Source organism: Macaca thibetana, chromosome 19, assembly GCF_024542745.1.
Source record: "Macaca thibetana thibetana isolate TM-01 chromosome 19, ASM2454274v1, whole genome shotgun sequence".
NCBI classification, from domain to species: domain Eukaryota; kingdom Metazoa; phylum Chordata; class Mammalia; order Primates; family Cercopithecidae; genus Macaca; species Macaca thibetana.
This window is the reverse complement of record NC_065596.1, coordinates 37,858,286-37,878,655: the sequence shown is the minus strand read 5'-3', so window position 1 is coordinate 37,878,655 and position 20,370 is coordinate 37,858,286. Positions and strand designations below refer to the sequence as shown.

The 20,370-nt window shown below is 44.7% G+C and overlaps 1 protein-coding gene across 2 annotated transcripts; it reads left to right on the top strand.

Annotated features, from left to right (window-relative positions):
* The first annotated feature begins 685 nt into the window (after positions 1-685).
* ZNF550 (zinc finger protein 550) lies at positions 686-19,053 on the top strand. Of its 2 annotated transcripts, XR_007721449.1 has the most exons (5): positions 686-891; positions 4,139-4,265; positions 7,821-7,916; positions 12,845-14,360; positions 16,224-19,053. XR_007721449.1 is itself a non-coding variant. In XM_050768683.1 (4 exons), exons 1-4 carry the CDS (start codon positions 865-867, stop codon positions 13,846-13,848), a joined length of 1,254 nt encoding a protein of 417 aa, XP_050624640.1. In that variant the 5' UTR covers positions 694-864; the 3' UTR covers positions 13,849-19,053. The 2 variants fall into 2 exon arrangements, 1 of the variants encoding a protein (XP_050624640.1); XM_050768683.1 differs by having other exon boundaries at positions 694-891; positions 12,845-19,053.
* Positions 19,054-20,370: the final 1,317 nt, after the last annotated feature.

Here is a 20,370-nt window from a genome sequence, read left to right as displayed (position 1 = left end):
TTCTCAGAAATGTGTACTTTTCCTTCTCAATAAAAGCTTTTCGCCGTTAGCTTCATTTTGACTTGTCCCCGAATTCTTTCTCGCAATGGTGTCAAGAAGCTGGGCTCCGGAAGTGGGGGGGTCTCACGGCCCCTGGAGACCTTCCCGAGCCCTGGGCAACACCAGTCCTCCCAGAGGACGCAGACGTCCCACAGAGGGAACCCCATGAGCACGTCCCGGGAGTGGCTCCACACAGGAACGGGGATCCAGATCGACGCCAGTCCCAGGGACAGTGCCTGGGGTCAGGGTGGAGGATGACGCAGTAACCAGGCGTAAGATTTTACTGGTACATGGGAATGTCACTGGGTCACTCAGAGGAGGCAAGCAGGGAACCTCGAGGCAGGGCCCCCTTTATCAAACTCGCTCACCTGGGTGCCTGGGCGAGTGCTCACAGCCTGCTTGTAGGGACGTTGAGGCATCCGAACAATAGGAAGTTTTAAAAATGTACAATCCAGTGTGTACACTTGCTTCACTAAGATCATCTGAGATATACACAATCATGGTGTGCATCATAAAAATGGAAAAAGAGCCAAGCCTGGCCCGTCACCGGACAAGACTACATTACCCAGAAGGTAGTGGGGCGACGCGTGCGCCGGACCAACGTCGGCACAGGAACAGGCGTGACAGGCGGCCGCGACACAGGGGCGGGACTTCTGGCCTCGCTGGCTTGGACGTTTGCGGGGTGGTGCGTTGGTCCTCACTCTCGGAACTGTGCTGGGAAGGATGGTGGGGAGACTGGGGCTCACCCGCACCGTTGTAGGACCCTGGGTAGGGTGTTGAGTCCGTGGGAGCTGCCCCACGCGGCCTCGTCCTGCCAACGGTCGGATGGCAGAGGCGAAGGACGCAGCGCAGGTGAGCAGATGGGCTCGGCTCCCGCGGCCAGCCGGCCTCAGCGTGCCGGGCCCGACGAGCGGGAGCACGGCGTTTCGGGGTCCTCCGCAGTGCAGTCCCTGCCGTTGCTTCTCAGAGGCCTAGAACGGGGTCGAGCGGCCCCGAGTCCGGAATGCAGCCCCGGGGTGGCGTGGGGAGCGTCCCCGTTTCTGGGGTGCGGCGTTGGGGTGTGCAATAGGGCTTTTAGGGACCCGGAACACCTCACAGGTAAGAGGAGCGACCGCGGTCCTCCTTGTGACTTCCAGCCGTGTCCTTTCCCGGGCCTGCGACCTTGAACAAGTCCCGTTACTGTCCTCGTCCTTCATTTTTGCACGCGGAAAGTAGATTTACTCTTTTCCCCCCTGGGTTGAGGAAGCTTGAACGGCTCCCTGGGTGATGTGTGTGTGTCCGTTGCAGTGCACAGCACGGTCCGGGGACGTCGCTCAGGATGTTGTTTCCGGAGATGCTCCCTGGGCCTGTGCTAGGTTTGGAGACTCAACCCCAGCAGGAGTCTGACCCTCTGGCCTCCTTGGCCTCCTGTCTCTACAAAACGAAGGGCAGCGGCTGAAGGAGGTGGGAGGAGCGTTTTTGCAGTTGCTGCTATGCCAGGGCAGAAAAGGTGGTAGGGCAGGCTGCGGAATTTGTCTTTCAGTTTGGGGCAAGTGACGCTGGGTTGCAACTAACTATATTTTCCTGTTTAAGACATTTAGTTACAGGTGAAAAACGAGTCCATTAAAATGTTCAGAGGTGATGGTATGTAGGATGTGGTGTCCCTTTGGAGATAACACATGAGGCCCAGGGTTACTCTCTAGCAGTCACCCTGATGACTTTCATGATAGCCCAGATTACTGTCAGCTCCTGTCGTAGTTGTTGATTTCTCATCCACATCTCCCTCCCTCGCTTTATTTCCGACTCCCTCTGGTGTCCACTGCTTAAAGAGGCCTCGTCTGTTGCACTGTTTAAAGCTGACCAATCTCTTTGGTCTCCTTGCTCTGTTTTCTTGTCATCGGAATCTTTAAGGCCATCTGACATTGCCTTACTCATTTATTTAGTTGCCTGTTTACGATCTTTTTCCCACCCTGGAATGTGAGTGCCTATTGCTTCCTGCTCCCAAGACTCAGAACAGCCAGGCTTAAGTACATACATTGTACTTAATAAATGGTTGTTGATTGAATAGGCCTCTCTTTCAGGGACTCCCATCACATTTCCAATAAATCCGCCCCCTCCCGCCAGCATGGTCCGCAAGGCTCTGCTTGGTCTGCCCTTTTGACCATATCTTCCTTCTCCTCTTCCATTCTCCCCTTTCTCACTGCATTCATCCAGGGAGTCCTGAGCTTGCCAAGTTCTTTCCCATTTTTCAGCCTTTGCCCTTGCACTTCCCTTTGGCTAGGACATTGTTCTCAGGTCTCTGCAGGGCTGCCCCTCCACACCCATCCTGGCAGTGCTGGCTCTAGCACCCCTCACTCCCACCTGCCTGCCCTCTGGCAGCTTGGTGAGGTGTTTTAGTGGTGCTCAAATGCTGCTTTTGCTTTTTAAACATGAAGCTGTGTGTGACTTCTAAAGCTCCCTGAGCCTTTGGTTGCTGGCTGTGAAATGGAAGTGATAACGACATTTACCTCTGGGCCTGTCAGGGATTAATAAAGTTCCCAAACACATCAGGCACTTACATGTGCTAGGCACACCACTGATTGCCTAAGTAAACATTTTCTGTTTAGTTCTTAGAGCTGCCTGCTGAGGTGGGAATAATTATTGTGTTGATTCGGAAATCGATCCTTAGGGAGATCATGTGACATCATCATGGTCACATAGCTGGCAAGTGTCAGATTTATTTGCTTTACCACAGCTAAGGAAGGTTTAGCTTGACAGGGACACAGTGAGGACCAGAGGACTTAGTGAAGGGGGTCTGCACCTCCACACCTGTGGGTATTTCTCACAAGGTGGAGACGAGAGACTGAGAAAAGAAATAAGACACAAAGTATAGAGGAAGAAAAGTGGGCCCAGGGGACCGGCGCTCAGCATACGGAGGACCCACACTGGCACCAGTCTCTGAGTTCCCTCAGTATTTATTGATCACTGTCTCTATCATCTCGGTGAGGGGGATGTGGCGGGACTATAGGGTAATGGTGGGGAGAGGGCCAGCAGGAAAACATGTGAGTAAAGGACTCTGTGTTATAAATAAGTTTAAGGAAAGGTGCTGTGTCTGGATGTGCACATAGGCCAGATTTACGTTTGACTTTACACAAACATCTCAATGTAGTAAAGAGCAGTATTGCCGCCAGCATGTCTCACCTCCAGCCATAAGGCGGTCTTCTATCTCAGTAAATAGAATGTACTATCAGGTTTTACACTGAGAGACATTCCATTCCCAGAGACAGGCAGGAGACAGATGCCTTCCTCTTATCTCATCTGCAAAGAGGCCTTCCTCTTTCATTCCTCCTCCTCAGCACAGACCCTTTATGAGTGTCGGGTTCGGGGACAGTCAGGTCTTTCCCTTCTTGTGAGGCCATATCTCAGGCTGTCTCAGTGAGGGGAGACCTTGGACAATACCCAGGCTTTCTTGGGCAGAGGTCCCTGCAGCCTTCTGCAGTGCATTGTGTTCCTGGGTACTTGAGACTGGAGAATGGTGACGACTTTTACCAAGCATACTGCCTGCAAACACATTTTTAACAAAGCACATCCTGCACAGCCCTAAATCCATTAAACCTTGAATCAATACAGCACATGTTTCTGCAAGCACAGGGTTGGGGCTAGGGTTACAGATTAACAGCATCTCAAGGCAGAATAATTTTTCTTAGTACAGATCAAAATAGAATTTCATATGTCTTCCTTTTTCTGCATAGACACAGCAACAGTCTGATCTATCTTTCTTTCCGCCACACTTAGCTGCTGCTGTTGCTCTTACCATGGCTGGATTAGTATCAGTCATTTTCCTCCATTCTTTTAATATGCCAGAGCACTTACTCTCTGCTTCCCATAGTCCTCATGGGATTGCCATTGTTTGTGTCATCTTCAACAGCTTCCCATAGAAGGCATTTCTCTCAGGCACAATTGTGTTATGTCAAAAGGCAGTATCTGCCTCCCCTTTGAGTCCTGCACGGAAGTCAGCTCTAAGGAGACCTAGTTGATTCAGACCTGGATCTCTCTGCACATTGACTAGAGACTGAGTGACAGGTTCTGATCTTATCCGACAACACAAGGCCAATAGCATTACTTCTGTTGAACTTTCCAGATGTTGGTGACCTTCAAGGATGTGGCTGTGACCTTTACGCAGGAGGAGTGGAGACAGCTGGACCTGACCCAGAGGACCCTGTACCGAGAGGTGATGCTGGAGACCTGTGGGCTCCTGGTTTCACTAGGTAATGGCTCACCTCTCATCCCTGAGGAGGACCCTAATCTTCTTCTTGATTCTTGGTCAGGCAAAAAGGTCACTGGAACTGCCCACCTTTCTCTTCACAGACCCTGCAATTTTCTGGTCCCACCTCTTCCTGACTAGTCTCCCTTTGTCTGCATCAGAGATTGTTGGGGTAGAAAAAGTCCTTTTAACACAAACCCTCACTCCAGTGCTCGGCCCATTCTGAGGTCCTTAATCCAGATTGCATAAGAAGGAAACTGGTTGGCCATCCTGGTGGGGTCAGCTGTGGCCACAGCCCTGTTAAGCAGAGGCCATGGGGGTTGGGCTGTTCTTAGAGAAGGAGGTGAGTCAGGCAGCCCCCCAGAAGACATTTGTCCTCAGTGCCCCTCGGATATCTTCCTAAGAAGTATAATCTGTAAAAAGGCATGTGGGTGCCTGCATGGCCATCAGTTGTTTTCTGATGCTGGATACCCATGCTGTGTTGATCCAGAAGGTGTTTTTAGAGGGTACACAGGAATGTCCTCAAATGGCATGGGTTGATACCCTGATGAAGCCATTCCTTTTACTTTCTTTGTCCAGCATGCTAATTGTTGTCATAAAAGTCTCAGATTGGCTGGGTGCATTGGCTCACGCCTATAATCCCAGCACTTTGGGAGGCCGAGGCAGGTGGATCACGAGGTCAGGAGTTCGATACCAATCTGGCCAAGATGGTAAAACCCCGTCTCTACTAAAAATACAAAAATTAGCCGGGCACGGTGGTACGCGCCTGTAATACCAGCTGCTCTGGAGTTTGAGGCAGGAGAATTGCTTGAACCCAGGAGGCAGAGGTTGCAGAGAGCCGACATCACACCATTGCACCCCAGCCTGGGTGACTGAGCAAGACTCCATCTCAAAAAAAAAAATAAAATAAAAAAATAAAGTCTCAGATCAGCGCTCAGTCTTTCATTTTCCTTTCACTGCCCCAGTGCAGTTCATTTCTTTTTTTAACAGAGGGGACAGCCTCCAACTCAGCCCTGAGAAAGGTACATGGGCTTGCTGGGACTTAGTGGCATTGTTTTGATTTTGTTGTGATTGCAGACTTCTATTTGTAGGAAGTGAAATTGACTTTCTCATTTACCACAGCAAAACAAGGATCCCTTTTAGAATACAATATTTAACAAAAATGGGTCAGGATAAAGAAGTTATTAGAAGTGATGGCACACTCCAAGTTCATTTGGGAAGGTAGATATCAATCCATAGATGACAGCTGAAATAAGTTCTAGAAAGAAAAATGAGGAGAATTTAGGAATAAATAAGCAGAACATCATAACCTATTGTGGGTGTTCCAAAGAGGGCATCTCAGGAAGTGACAGTGGAGCTGAGACCTGAAAGTTGAGTAGGAGTTAGCTGGATGGAAGGAGGTAGAGGAGGGGAATGGTGTTCCAGGTGGAGGAACCAGTGTGTGAAAAGTGACAGGGAGCTCAGCTCATGTCACTTTGGCTCATGGAGAGCCAAAGGATCATCTGATTCACTTTTCCCACAGCCCTGTCCCAGAACTCAAAGCCAGGCACATAGCACACATTGGTGGACCTTACTGTGACATGTCTGAAGGAATCCTGGGCTATGGTTCAGAATCTCCCAGTTGGGTATTTCTGTGGGTCCTTGTACCTCAATCATTGGTTTTCCATACAGAATCCTGTCTTTTACTCACCACATCTAGTGGAAAGCATTTGGCTGCATATAACAGAAAACCAGATCAAACTGGCTTCACCTGGAAGGAAATTCACCAACTCGCCTGATGAGAAGCCCGAGGTGTGGTTGGCTCCAGGCTTGTTCAGTGCCGCAGCCCCGTGATGCCATCAAGGATGTCAGAGTTCTTTGTTCCTTCTTCTTGGTTCAGGCTTCTGTATTGTCCTCAGGCTGGCTCCTCACAGGGATGCTGGATGCTGCAGCCTTGACTGGGGCAGCCGGCCCCCATGGTCAGCCCCTCCACCCACCTTGGAATAAATGCTTTCTTTTCACAATGAGAATCCAGCTTTGGTCACCTGCCTAATGAAGACTCTTGCATTTACCAATTTATTTCAACCAGTGGTTTTTCTTTTCCTTTTTTTTTTTTTTTTTTTTTTTTTTTTTGAGATGGAGTCTTGCTCTGTCATTCAGGCTGGAGTGCAGTGGTATAATCTCAGCTCATTGCAGCCTCTGCCTCCTAGGCTCAAACAATCCTCCTAACCTCATCCCCTTGAGTAGCTAGGACCATAGGTACACACCACCATACCTGGCTAATGTTTTATATTTTTGGTAGAGATGGGGTTTCACCATGTTGGCCAGGCTGGTTTCAAACTCCTGGTCTCAAGTGATCCTCCTGCCTTGGCCTCCTAAAGTGCTGGGATTACAGCATGAGCCACCATGTCCAGCCTCAGCCAGTGGTTTTCAGCTCCATCTGGGTCCCAGAATTTTGGGGGGCACATTTTGAAAGTACTGATGCCCAGGTCTCACATGAAGAAATTGTGTTTCATTTGGTTTGAGGTTGGAATCAGGCATCCCCAAGTGGTTCTGAAAGCATGAGGTGTTTGAGAAGCAATGATTTAGATTCGTTAGAAAATGCCTTCTTAGGCCAGGTGCAGTGGCACTTTGGGAGGCTGAGGCAGGAGGATCACTTGAGGCCAGGCACTCGAGACCAGCCTGACCAACATTGTGAAACCCAGTCTCTATTAAAAATACAAAAATTAGCCAGGTGTGGTTTTGCATGCCTGTAATCCCTGCTACTCGGGTTGGCTGAGGCACGAGAATCCCCTGAACCTGGAAGGCAGAGGTTGCAGTGCGCCGAGCACTGCACTCCAGCCTAGGCAATAGAATGAGACTCTGTTTCAAAAAAAGAAAGAAAGAAAATGCCTTCTGGAGGAAGCGACTCACCTTTGCAGTTTCCCATGGCTGTCAAAGTGTTGTGTGCCTGAACAATGTTGGCTTCCATAGACGGAGATCATGGGCAGTGGGTGTTGTGTAGACAGATAGCACTACCCTCCGTGGCAGTTGTAGCCCAACAATGGGATTTGTACCTGTCTTTATCTCCTTGGCTGCTATAATAAAATGTCATGGATTGAGTGGTTTAAGCAGCCAGAGTTTATTTTCTTATGCTTCTGGAGGCTGGGAAGTCCAAGATCAAGGTGTCGGCAAGTTTGATTCCTAATGAGACTTCTCTTCCTGACTTGCAGATGGCTGCCTTGCTGTGTTCTTACATGGTGGAGGGACACAGGATAGATCTCTCTCCCTCTCCTCCTGTTTTTATAAGGCCATAATCCTGTCAGATTAAGGCTCCACCCTTATAGCCTCATTTAATCTTAATTACCTTCTAAAGATCCTGTCTCCATATTCAGTCACGTTGGGTGTTAGGGCTTCAACGTACGACTTTTATGGGGAACACAGTTCACTCACTTGATTTTCAGGTCTCACATCAGCATTTTGCTTACTTTGGTAGCAGCTTCATTCATGTCTGGCCCCTGTCTTGAAGTCCTAGGCAGGATGGAGAGACTTTCATTTTCTCATTAGATTACCTCTATTCTATTTCTTTTGCTATCAACAGGGCATCGGGTTCCCAAACCAGAGTTGGTCCACCTGCTAGAGCATGGGCAGGAGCTATGGACAGTGAAGAGAGGCCTCTCACACCCCACCTGTGCAGGTAAGCAGCCACCAGCTGGTCAGGTGGAGTCATGGCAGTCTTCAGAATGTGAGGGCACCACCACCTCTGAATTTCTGTGTGAAACTGCTCCTTGTGGCCTCCTGGGGGCCTGGTTGTTTCTGACTCACTTTGGGGTATAGTGTCCATCATCAGGTGAGCACTGAGCCACACAATTATTCAGAGACACAGTTACCTTCTGCTGTGAACAGGAATCTTTATGGTTGCTCTCGCTCAATCGAGCTGGTAGAAGGCGAACAAGAAGGGGAGAAGTCATACCCCGTTGTACACATATTTTGCAACCACATAATCTTGACAAGAACTAGGCGTTTGGCCACCTGGATGCTCAGGACTGACAAATGTGACTTGGCTGTGTGCCCATGGAAAAGAATTAATGGATTTGGTTTACATCACCTCAGGCTCCTCTACTCAAAAAAAATCAGAGTGATATAATTTCTGTGTCACTGAGTTGTTAGAGGATGTAGAGATAACGCATGACACTGCTTAGTTCTTGGTCCAAAGGATCAACAAATGTCAGCTAGTTGGTATTATGCATGAACAGTTTTAATCATCATAAATGTAGTGTCACACATTTCTTTCTGGACTCAGAGAAAGGGGATTTTCCTCCCCTTGATATTACTGTCGGCATTATGCCCTGAATCCCACTCTTTTCCACCTTCTCCATCCACTCATGCATCCTCCAGTTAGACCATCAGAGACTCAGAAGCAGCCCTTTGCCCCATGTCTTCCTGCCCCTCTTGTCTTGAAAAACACCAATGTGACATTTGGACTTCCCTGCCCTACATATGTGCTGATGAGTGTAGCTGGAGTCATCTGCCTTGTGGATTTGTATCACCACTGAGTCATGGGCTCTCCCCTTGGGCTTCTTGGCCAGCCCCATCTGCAACCCTGTGTTCCAAATACCCCCCTTCCCTTTCCTCAATCCCACATCTCCACTTCAGTGTCTCAGAGGCACCTTTAGCTCCTGATGCCTAAAAAGACACTCAGTTCAGAGAATGTCTTACTATCCAAGCAGGTTAGAAGGCTGGAAACATGCCACATAGCTCCTGGACTCCACCTAACTTCATCAAACCCAGCATCCATTCATCCCTAGTCCTGCTCATTTTAAATGATCCATATCTCCTGAGTCCATCACCTCCACTGCTTTTCTTGGCTCCTTCACCAGCACCCTAGTCCAGGCTCTCGTCATCTTTTGCCTGAGCCTTACCAGAGGCTCCGAACACGTCTCCCCGCATCTGCCCCATTCCTCTGGGCAGCTCTTGTCCCTGCACCAGCTCCTGCAGCCACTCAGATGTGTTTCAGATTTTCAGCACTTCCCCAGCAGCTGATGTTTCAGTATATAATTAATTTCATGTTAAAAATAGGATGTGTGTTTAATGTTCTTAAAGATTCATCTGCGCAGTCTCATACCTGGCTTCTCTTGTCCTCTGTGGAGGAGATCTTACCTCTAGTCACGGTCAGTGTCTTTGCCAGTGGCTGCATCACACCTGTTGTGTTCTCAGGGAACTTGCTTTTTAAAAAAATCTCTGCTTTGTCTGTGCCTTCAATTTCTCTATATTCAACATAGAAAGTGTGCTCAATACAAAACCAGAAAGTGAATATAAGTTTAAACAAAAAAAACAAAGTGTAGTCAAATTGCTTACACTTGGGGGAAACAGACAAAATGCTTTTTCACTTACAATACCCTGTAACTTGTGTTGGCCCCACTTGTAAAGCCGAGCTTCTTGGAGTTGTCTCATGTTTGGAAGAGATGTTTACACTTGACTTTAATATTTTTCTGTTTAAAATTTCTCAAACTAAAAAAAAAAAATCTTACGTACACAATAATAAGTACAAATTTGAAGGGCTCAGCTTAAATTTTTACATTTCTACAAATTGAATTCTTCATCTAGGTCAAAATTTACAATATTTCCAGCGCCTTGGCAGTTTCTGTCACCCTGTCTTTGTCAGTAGCTCCTCCTGCAGTGGGAGCCACCGTTTAGACTCTCTCCCTAGGGATTAGTTTTTAATGTTGTGAATGGGCATAATTGGAGCCCCAAAGCATTTTCTCTTTTGCGTATTTCTTCTTTTCACCATCATTGTGTCCATGAGCTGGGTTTATCCTGTATGCTGTGTACGATAACATTGTGTGAAAACATCAGGATCTATTTCTTCACTCTCCTATTGGTTGGCATGGGTATTTTTTACATTATTTGGAGATTATGAAGAATGCTGCTATGAATACTATTTTCCATAATATTTAGTGGATATGAACACTCATTTCTGTTGCATATACACCCAGGAGACGACTGGTGGAGTCAAGAGACAGATCTGTGTTTAGATTTAAGTCAAACCCCCAAATATTTTTCCACAGTAGCCGCACCATTTCCCATCCCCACTAGCCAGATATGAGACTGCTGCTGCACTCGGGTCTTCTAAGCATGTGATGTTCGCTACTTTATGAAGCACAGCTGCCACGTTCTTCAGATCACAGCAGTGAAGTTGTTCTTGCTCGTGTCACTTCCTTTACCCAAATTGCCCAGTGTAGCAATGAGAATAATAATAAGGGTAATGTCCCACAATTTTTTTTTTTTTTTTTTGAGACGGAGTCTCGCTCTGTCGCCCAGGCTAGAGTGCAGTGATGCGATCTTGGCTCACTGCAAGCTCCACCTCCCGGGTTCACGCCATTCTCCTGCCTCAGCCTCCCAAGTAGCTGGGACTACAGGCACCCGCCACCACGCCTGGCTAATTTTTTGTATTTTTAGTAGAGATGGGGTTTCACCATGTTAGCCAGAATGGTCTCGATCTCCTGACCTCGTGCTGACCTCGTGATCTGCCTGCCTCGGCCTCCCAAAGTGCTGGAATTATAGGCATGAGCCATCGCGCCCGGCCAATGTCCCACAATTTAATGAACACTTGTGCTGCATCAAGAACTGTGCATTTTCTCATTTAACTTCATGACTCTTAGTTGAGGAATTTGAGACCTGGTGGAGAAAGTCATCCTCCAGTATCAACCCACTTGACAGACGCAGGATTTGAACTGAGTCATTCTGTCTCCGGTACCCTCTTGTCCGCCATGCACTGTGCCTCCTGACACAGCAGAAACTTGTCAGATCTTATCATTGCTAGGCCTTTTGTACCATTTGTTCCTGTGTGTCCTTCTATCCCTTTTGTGCTGGATCTTCATTCTCTTCCTCCAACTCTAATCACCCTTTTATATTGGTTTCACCAGGCATCTGGTGCCCAAAGGGTGAATCAACCCATTTTTACTTCCTCATCTTCAACCCATTTCCCACTTCCTCTCTCTCGCAATGATTCTGGCTTCTCTTGTAGGACTCAGCTTATGGGACACCTCCTCTAGAAAGCCTTCCATGATCTCTTTTTCTTTCCAATCTTGTTAAGTGCCACTTCCTTAAACTCTCATAGCACCAAAAGGCTTCAGTTCTTTTTCTTTTTCGAGACAGAGTTTCACTCTTGTTGCCCAGACTGGAATGCAGTGGTGCAATCTCAGCCTCCTGGGTTCAAGCGATTCTCCTGTCTCAGCCTCACAAGTAGCTGGGATTACAGTCACGCACCACCATGCCCAGCTAATTTTTAATTTATGTGGGTACATAGGTGTACACATATTTGGGGCACATAAGATATTTTTATTTAGGCATACAATGCATAATAATCACATCAAGGTAAAGGAAGTATCTGTCACCTCAAGCATTTATCCCTTCTCTGTGTTACAAACAATCCAGTTATACCCTTAGTTATTTTAAAGTATGCAATAAATTATTGTTGACTATAGCCACCCTGTTGTGCTATCAAATACCAGGTCTTACTCATTCTTTCCTAACTTTATTTTGGTACCCATTAACCATCCTCACTTCCTCCCTACTCCACCCTACTGCCCTTCCCAGTTTCTGGTAACCATCTTTCTACTCTCTCTCTCCATGATTTCAATTGTTTTGATTTTTAGTTCCGTCCATGTTGTCGCAAATGATAGGATCTCCTTTTTTATGGCCAAATAGTACCCCATTGTATATACACACCACATTTTCTTTGTCCATTCATTGTTGATGGACCCTTAAATTGTTTCCAAATCTTGGCTATTGTGCATAGTACTGTAGTAAAACATGGGAGTGCAGATATCTCTGGGAGTGCAGATATCTCTTTGATGGACTGATTTTTTTTTTTTTCTTTTGGATATATACCTCCACTGGGATTGCTGGATCATATGGTGGCTCTATTTTTAGTTTTTTGAGGAATCTCCAAACTGTTCTCCATGGTAGTTGTAGTAATTTAAAAATCCCACCAACAGTGTATGAGGGTTCCCTTTTTTCCGCATCCTTGCCACCATTTGTCATTGCCTGTCTTTTGGATAAAAGCCATTTTAACTGGGATGAGATGATATCTCATTGTAGTTTTGATTTGCATTTCTTTGATGGTCAGTTATGTTGAGCAGTTTTTCATATACCTGTTTGCCATTTGTATGTATTCTTTTGAGAAATGTGTATTCAGATCTTTTGCCCATTTTTAAATCGGATTCTTAGATTTTTTCCTATAGAGTTGTTTAAGCTCCTTATATATTCTGGTTATTGATCCCTTGTCAGATGGATGTAAGGGTTCAATTCTGGAAGCAAATGCCCCTCAGACAATGTCATCAAAACTCTATTATCTCTTCCTTACTCTGAACTGTAAAGAGGAATGTCTTTACTCCAGATCCTCTGTCCCCTGGTCCAGCCTGATCTCCAGATTTTCCCTTTAATGGTGTCAAGGATACAAGAACCATAAGAAGTATTTGGTAGCCTGGGTTAGAGATGTAAAAATGCAGCAGTTATCATAGGCACTGTTTTCATCTTCATTTTCCTACTGAAGTGGTTATTTTGTGTTTTTCTATATTTAATCACTAAAAGACCCCTCCTTTGTTTGTTGATGCCCTTCAGGTGACAGAACGCAAGTTCATACCAGAGAGCCAACCACTTACCCGCCAGTCTTATCTGAGTGGGCCTTTCTCCGGGGAAGCCTGACTGTGGCATCTTCAACCTCAAGTGACTCGAGGTTGGGGAGATCTAGGGATAAGGAAGGGCTTTTGGGAATGACACCAGAGACAGACCTCCACAAGGAGACCCATCCTGGGAAAGCGAGCCTTGAAGGTGAAGGTTTGGGGACAGATGATGGTCTGCACTCCAGGGCATTACAAGAATGGTTATCAGCAGATGTTCTCCATGAATGTGACTCACAGCAACCAGGGAAAGACGCCTTGATTCATGCAGGGACAAATGCCTACAAATGCAAGCAGTGTGGGAAAGGTTTTAACAGGAAGTGGTATCTTGTTCGACATCAGAGGGTTCACACTGGAATGAAACCCTACGAATGCAACGCGTGTGGGAAAGCCTTTAGCCAGAGCTCAACTCTCATTCGGCACTACCTCATCCACACTGGGGAGAAACCATACAAGTGCCTTGAGTGTGGAAAGGCCTTCAAACGCAGGTCGTACCTCATGCAGCACCATCCAATCCACACTGGAGAGAAACCCTATGAGTGCAGTCAATGTCGAAAGGCCTTCACCCACCGGTCTACTTTCATTCGCCATAACAGGACCCACACCGGAGAAAAACCCTTTGAGTGCAAAGAATGTAAGAAAGCCTTTAGCAATAGGGCCCACCTAATTCAACACTACATCATCCACACTGGAGAGAAACCCTATGATTGCATGGCGTGTGGCAAGGCCTTCAGATGCAGCTCAGAACTCATACAGCACCAGCGGATTCACACTGGGGAGAAGCCCTATGAATGCACCCAGTGTGGGAAGGCCTTTCACCGGAGCACATACCTCATTCAGCACTCTGTCATCCACACTGGGGAGATGCCCTACAAGTGTATCGAGTGTGGAAAGGCCTTCAAACGCAGGTCACACCTTCTGCAGCACCAAAGAGTCCATACATGAGAGAACCCTATTGTTGCAATGAATATAGCAAAGCCTTCACCCACTGTCCTTATTTTATCATTCATAATGGGACCCACACTGGAGGAAGAAGTCCTTCGAGTGCAAAGAATGTCAGGAAACTTCATTTTTTTCCTCAGCTCTTTAACTAACACACGAGCAGTCACTTTGGAGAGAAACCCTGTGAATACAGTGAATGTAAGGATCCCTTCAGTCACCACTCAGTTCTCACTGCAGAAGGATTCATGCCAGAGGGAAATGTGGAAGGCACTCCATCAACATCAGAGGACTCAGGCTGGAGAAACATTCCAAATATAACTCTTAAGGACAGTCTTTGGCCAGAGGAAAAATCTTACTATCCGAGCATCATAATGAAAAGTTACTACATAATTGTCATTGATGTGAGAAAACTTTCTGTGACCAGTTTCTCACTTACTTGTCCTATAAAGAGCCATGCTGGAATTTGACCCACCTCGGGATTTTCTCTATGAACTTATGAAAACCTTCGGTCACAGGTATCTTCTTGCTTTATGTCCTTACAGACTTCCCTGTAAGATCAGTTTTATTTTTTGGTAGGGGAATGTTTGAGAGGTAAAGGGGTTTTATTCCCCCCCCCCCTTTTTTTTTTTTTTAACATACATTCACTGCCATCCTTTGTCAGAGTTGGACAGTGAGGGCAGCTCTTCAAACATTTCTTGGAAGCTGCCTTTGATCCAGACCTCTCTGGGAGGATATCTATGAGGAGAGTAATTCTTTGTGAGAAATATGAAGGCTTATGTCATGAGATTCTTGAATTTACAAGAAATTAGAATACTGAGAATGTCTTCATGTGACACTTCTATTTTATATCTAGGGTGAGAAGAACCCATGTACAGATGGCCACATTAAAATGTGCACCACTTAAGACTGTTTAAGGCTTTGATTTTTTAAAATAAACATTATTTTTTAAGAGATAGGGACTTGCTCTGTCACCTAGGCTAGAGTGCAGTGGAATGATCATAGCTCCCTGTAACCTCGAACTCCTGGGCTCAAATGGTCCTCTTGCCTCAAGTTTCTGAGTAGCTTGGGATACAGGCATGCACCACTATGCCTGGCTAATTTTTGTAATTTTAGTAGAGACAGGGTTTTACCATGTTGGCTGGGCTGGTCTGGAATTCCTGGCCTCAAGTGATCCACCTGCCTTGGCCTCTCAAAGTGCTGGGATTACAAGTGTGAGTCACTGCAACCGGCCTTAAATTATTTTGTATAGATGGGCTCTTGCTGTGTTCCCCAGATTTGTCTCAAACTGCTAGACTCAAGTGATCATCCTGCCTCAGCCTCCTGAAGTGTTGGGATTATAGGTGTGAGCCACCACACCTAGCCTAATAAAGTTTCAGATGCTCAGCACTCTCACATTTTCCTGATTCCATTCTATTTGTTGTCTTTATTTTCTCTGGCAACATAGTGATCACTTTGTACTTGCTTGGCCCTTTCAGGTGAGTCCTAATTCTTTCTGGTATTTCTCAGGTTCTTTAATCCTGTGTAGAGAGGTATTTTCAGGTCTCCCTTAGCATATTTCTAGGAATTGAATTACAGCTAAAACAGGCAAAATAAAACACACAACTAAGATGAATCCATGGTAAACCCAGTAAACCCAACAAAACAACATGGCATCTCATTGTCTGATCTTGTAAACATTTGTGTGAAGTTTTACTACAAAATAAAGTGCCTAGCATTTTAACAGGTGAATCAGGACATATGTGTGCAGGTTTACGTGAGTTTCAATAGTTAACCACCAGGACCTTATTCCCTTGGTGCTAGCATTGAACATGGTAATTAGTTTTGTTTTGTTTTGAGATGGAGTCTCACTTTGTTGCCTAGGCTGGAGTGCAGTGGTGCGATCTTGGCTCATCGCAACCTCTGCCTCCCGGGTTCAAGCAATTCTCCTGCCTCAGCCTCCCGAGAAGCTGGGACTACAGGCATGTACCACCGTGCCCCAGCTAAGTTTTGTATTTTTAGTAGAGACAGGGTTTTGCCATGTTGCCCAGGCTGGTCTCAAACTCTTGACCTCAGGTGATCCACCCACCTCAGCCTCCCAGAATCCTGGGATTACAGGTGTGAGCCACAGCACTTAGCCTGAATATGGTAATTTGAAATTCCTTTTGTGAGATTTTCTTTTAGTTTTCAAGCTACATGAGACAATGTTAGGTTAAAACATGTATTGTGTGAAAAACAGAAAATTATTTTCTCACTTTGAGCTTTCCTCACAAACTTTTAAAGCACTGCATATGTATTTCATGTTTTCATAGTGGGCATGTACCTTTTACTGTGGTCCTTTTGCACATACTATAAATACAATTCTTGGTGAGTTAAGAGTTCTCTGTTTTTGTTTTTTTCAGGACAGAGTGCACAGTTTCCTTTCCTCTGGGAAGGAGAGTTGACTCTTGAGGACCACCACCCTCCTGCATCCTCTCTTTGGAAGGCTGCATGTATTGTAGCTGTGGCTGTACTTGTACCTAAGGCTCTGGGTTCAAGAGAGTTGGAGAAATCCCTCTAGAAACATATTGGCTGTCATCAAAGGGTTCTTTCCAGGCCTGAGGACCTAGGCCCCAGTTTGTCCCAAAGCAGGAGTGACGTTTTCCATGGGATAAAGGACAGCCTGGGGTTTTTCTTAGCTTTCAACTCTTTCTGTACAGTCTTAAAGTGTTTGGTAAAAGGATCTACTATGAACTTGCTGCTGTGATAGGCAAGAATCTCATGAGACACCTGTCATTTAGCTCCATGGCCACTCACTGTTGTGTTCATATTTGGAAGAGTAGGATGCAGTGGATGGCTGGGCTATGGGTCCTACCCTTGAGCAGGGAAGGAACTTACTGTCTAGTATAGGAAAAACACATGAGAACAGGTGCAATATGTTGACCTAAACTTGTTTAGCACCCATTTTTAAGTCAGTAAAAGTTATGAACTTCTGTATGTTTTCCACAAATACTCAGTTTATGACTGAGGTAAAAAAAATTTTTTTTTTTTTTTTTGAGACGGAGTTTCACTCTTGTTGCCCAGGCTGGAGTGCAGTGGTGCCATCTCAGCTCATGGCAACTTCTGCCTCCCGAGTTCAAGGGATTCTCCTGCCTCAGCCTCCTGCGTAGCTGTGATTATAGGCGCCCACCACCACGCCCGGCTAAGTTTTTTGTATTTTTAGTAGAGACGGGGTTTCACCATGTTGGCCAGACTGGTCTTGAATTCCTGACCTCAGGTAGTCCACCCGCCTCAGTCTCCCAAAGTGCTGGGATTACAGGCGTGAGCCACTGTGCCCGGCGGAGGTAAAGGTAAAACATGTTTTCTTGTTCATGTTTGTTATTGTAACTTTGTTACATTTAATGAACAAATTAGATAAAAAGCACTATGCTCTTATGGTGCTTAATCTGTGAGAAATGATTGTGGGGGTGGGACTAGTTATGACCATTCACAGTTGGTGCACTTCAATTAGTCTCACAGAGGAAATGTGGACGGTGAATTCACTTGGCAAGTCAGTCATGCAAAGACGAATTAGAAATCTTAATGTTTGTAAGCAGACAAAAAATGTGTCTGGAAGGATTCTCACCCAGTTAAATGGTATTTGCTCCTTGGGTGTAGAGGGAGGGAAGGGATGGGGCAGAGGGGAGTGTCAGAGTGAACATTCACTTTAACTTCATGCACACGTGGAAATGTTTGAAATGTTCACAGTAAATTTTATAATTTCAGAAAAACCACTTAAGGTTGAAAAGAGAAATTTAAGAAATCGCTGATGGAATAAAAACATAACAGAACTAGAACATTGAAGGAAATGAAAGCAGGAAGGAAAGCACCAGAAGTGATTTGGAAGAGAAAGTCTAAAATGAATGTGAACAACAGAGTGATCAGAAGAGTATAGAGAATTAATAGTTTCTTTAAACAAGCCATCTCACAATGGAAGCCTGTTTATCTTGAAATTGCTGTGATTACTATTCACTCTGCCTTTGAAAGAACTGCAGAAATTAATAGGGCAATATTAAGTGTTTGTGTCTCCAAAAAAGATGTTAAGAGTCGTTACCCTCAGAACCTCAGGTAATCATGTTAATTAATCCATTAGGTTAGTTCCTAATTGAATATAACTGTGTCCTTACAAAAATGGGAAATTTGGGCCTGGTGGGGTGGCTCACGCCTGTAATCCCAGCACTTTGGGAGGTGGAGGCGGGTGGATCACGAGATCAGGGGATCGAGACCATCCTGGCTAACAGGGTGAAACCCCATCTCTACTAAAAATACAAAAAATTAGCCGGACGTGGTGGCAGGCGCTTGTAGTCCCAGCTACACAGGAGGCTGAGGCATGAGAATCACTTGAACCCGGGAGGCGGAGGTTGCAGTGAGCCGAGATCGTGCCACTGCACTCCATCCAGCCTGGGCGACAGACTCCATCTCAAAAAAAAAAAAAAAAAAAAGGGAACTTTGGTCACAGAGGCAGATGTACAGAGGGAAGACAATGTGAAGACACAGGAAGAACATCGTCAAGTCAAGGAACACATGGGGCTACCAGAAACAGAGAAAAGCATGGAACGTGTTCTAGTAAGAAGTGTCTGGGTTGTTTGGGGTTTTTTTCTTTGGTTTGGAGTTTTGTGGTGTTAAATTATTACTTTTTTGAGACGGAGTCTTGCTCTGTTGCCCAGGCTGGAGTGCAGTGGCACGATCTTGGCTCACTGCAAGCTCCGCCTCCCGGGTTCACGCCATTCTCCTGCCTCAGCCTCCCGAGTAGCTGGGACTACAGGCGCCTGCCACCACGCCCAGCTAATTTTTTGTATTTTTAGTACAGACGGGGTTTTACCGTGTTAGCCAGGATGATCTCGATCTCCTGACCTCGAGATCTGCCCGCCTCAGCCTCCCAAAGTGCTGGGATTACAGGCGTGAGCCACTGTGCCCGGCTGGTATTATTTTTAAATTATCATGTTTTATTGAATTGTAGATCTCACAATTCTTTTTGTCTATCTTTTTCACTCAAAATACAACAAAATATAGTCTATCCTCTATTTCATGGGCTTACCTCTAGCCAATGGTTTTTAACTGCCATGTAATGTTTTACATCATGAAGCTTTCATCCTTTATTCAAATCTTGTGATTATGGACATGTACTTCCTCCATTCTCCTGCTATGGAATATATTACCACTAGCTTAATTCAACCTTAAAAATAAGGTCATCAGTGTTATGTTCTAAATAAACTTATGGACATACATGAAAAATGTACCTTGGAGCTGAATAGCTAGGTCATATGGTGATCCAGTATGTAACTGGAATTACGTTATAGGTTGCCCTTTCCTCTCCCATAAGATGGACAGAAGTGTTTCTGTATCACTGTGTCCCAGACAATATTTAGAATTACCCAGCTTTCCAGTTTTTCTTACTTTAGAAGTTTAAAGTAATATACAGTATTATCTGCTGTTTCTCAGATTGAAATATGTTTGAGCATTAATTCATATCCTTTTATTCCCTTTTGTTTTTCTTCTGTCAATAGTCTACTCATATATTGGCCTGTCTTTATTTGTATCTTAACTTTTTATTGTGTATTTGTTTATGGTGGGGTACTTTATTGATGATTAATAAGATTTTCAAGTATATGGGCTAGTCCCTGGATACTATTGACACTGTATTTATCTACAGTCTCTTGTTAGTATCTAACTTTGGTTCTGAAGTTTATGGAATGGAAGTATTTAAATGGAATTTAATTTAAAGATTAAATTTAAAGAATTTAAAGATTAAATATATTAATTTTAATATTTTTGACTTGTTTTGACTTGTTAAATTAATATAATATATTTATAATAAAATTAATATATTTAATCTTTAAATTCTTTAAATTTAATCTTTAAATTAAATTCCATTTAAATACTTCCATTCCATAAACTTCAGAACCAAAGTTAGATACTAACAAGAGACTGTAGATAAATACAGTGTCAATAGTATCCAGGGACTAGCCCATATACTTGAAAATCTTATTAATCATCAATAAAGTACCCCACCATAAACAAATACACAATAAAAAGTTAAGATACAAATAAAGACAGGCCAATATATGAGTAGACTATTGACAGAAGAAAAACAAAAGGGAATAAAAGGATATGAATTAATGCTCAAACATATTTCAATCTGAGAAACAGCAGATAATACTGTATATTACTTTAAACTTCTAAAGTAAGAAAAACTGGAAAGCTGGGTAATTCTAAATATTTTGACTATTTTTGACTTGTTAGGATTTTTGAATACTCAGGCATAACTCACAAAATTATGCTACTGGCTTTAAAATTAGTTTTACATTGATTCTTAGAGTATCTTAATCATTAGTAGGATTAAATCCATTGATTCTTAGAGCCTCTTAATTATTAGTAGGATTAAATCCAAAGTACACATAGTGAAGATAATTTTAAAACTATTTAAAATGGTAAATTTACCTATTAAAGATGAAGCATGAGAATGGAGCAGGAAGTGTCACATAGTTCCACTTCTGTATGGATTTGCTCAGAGAAACCCCTGAGAATGAG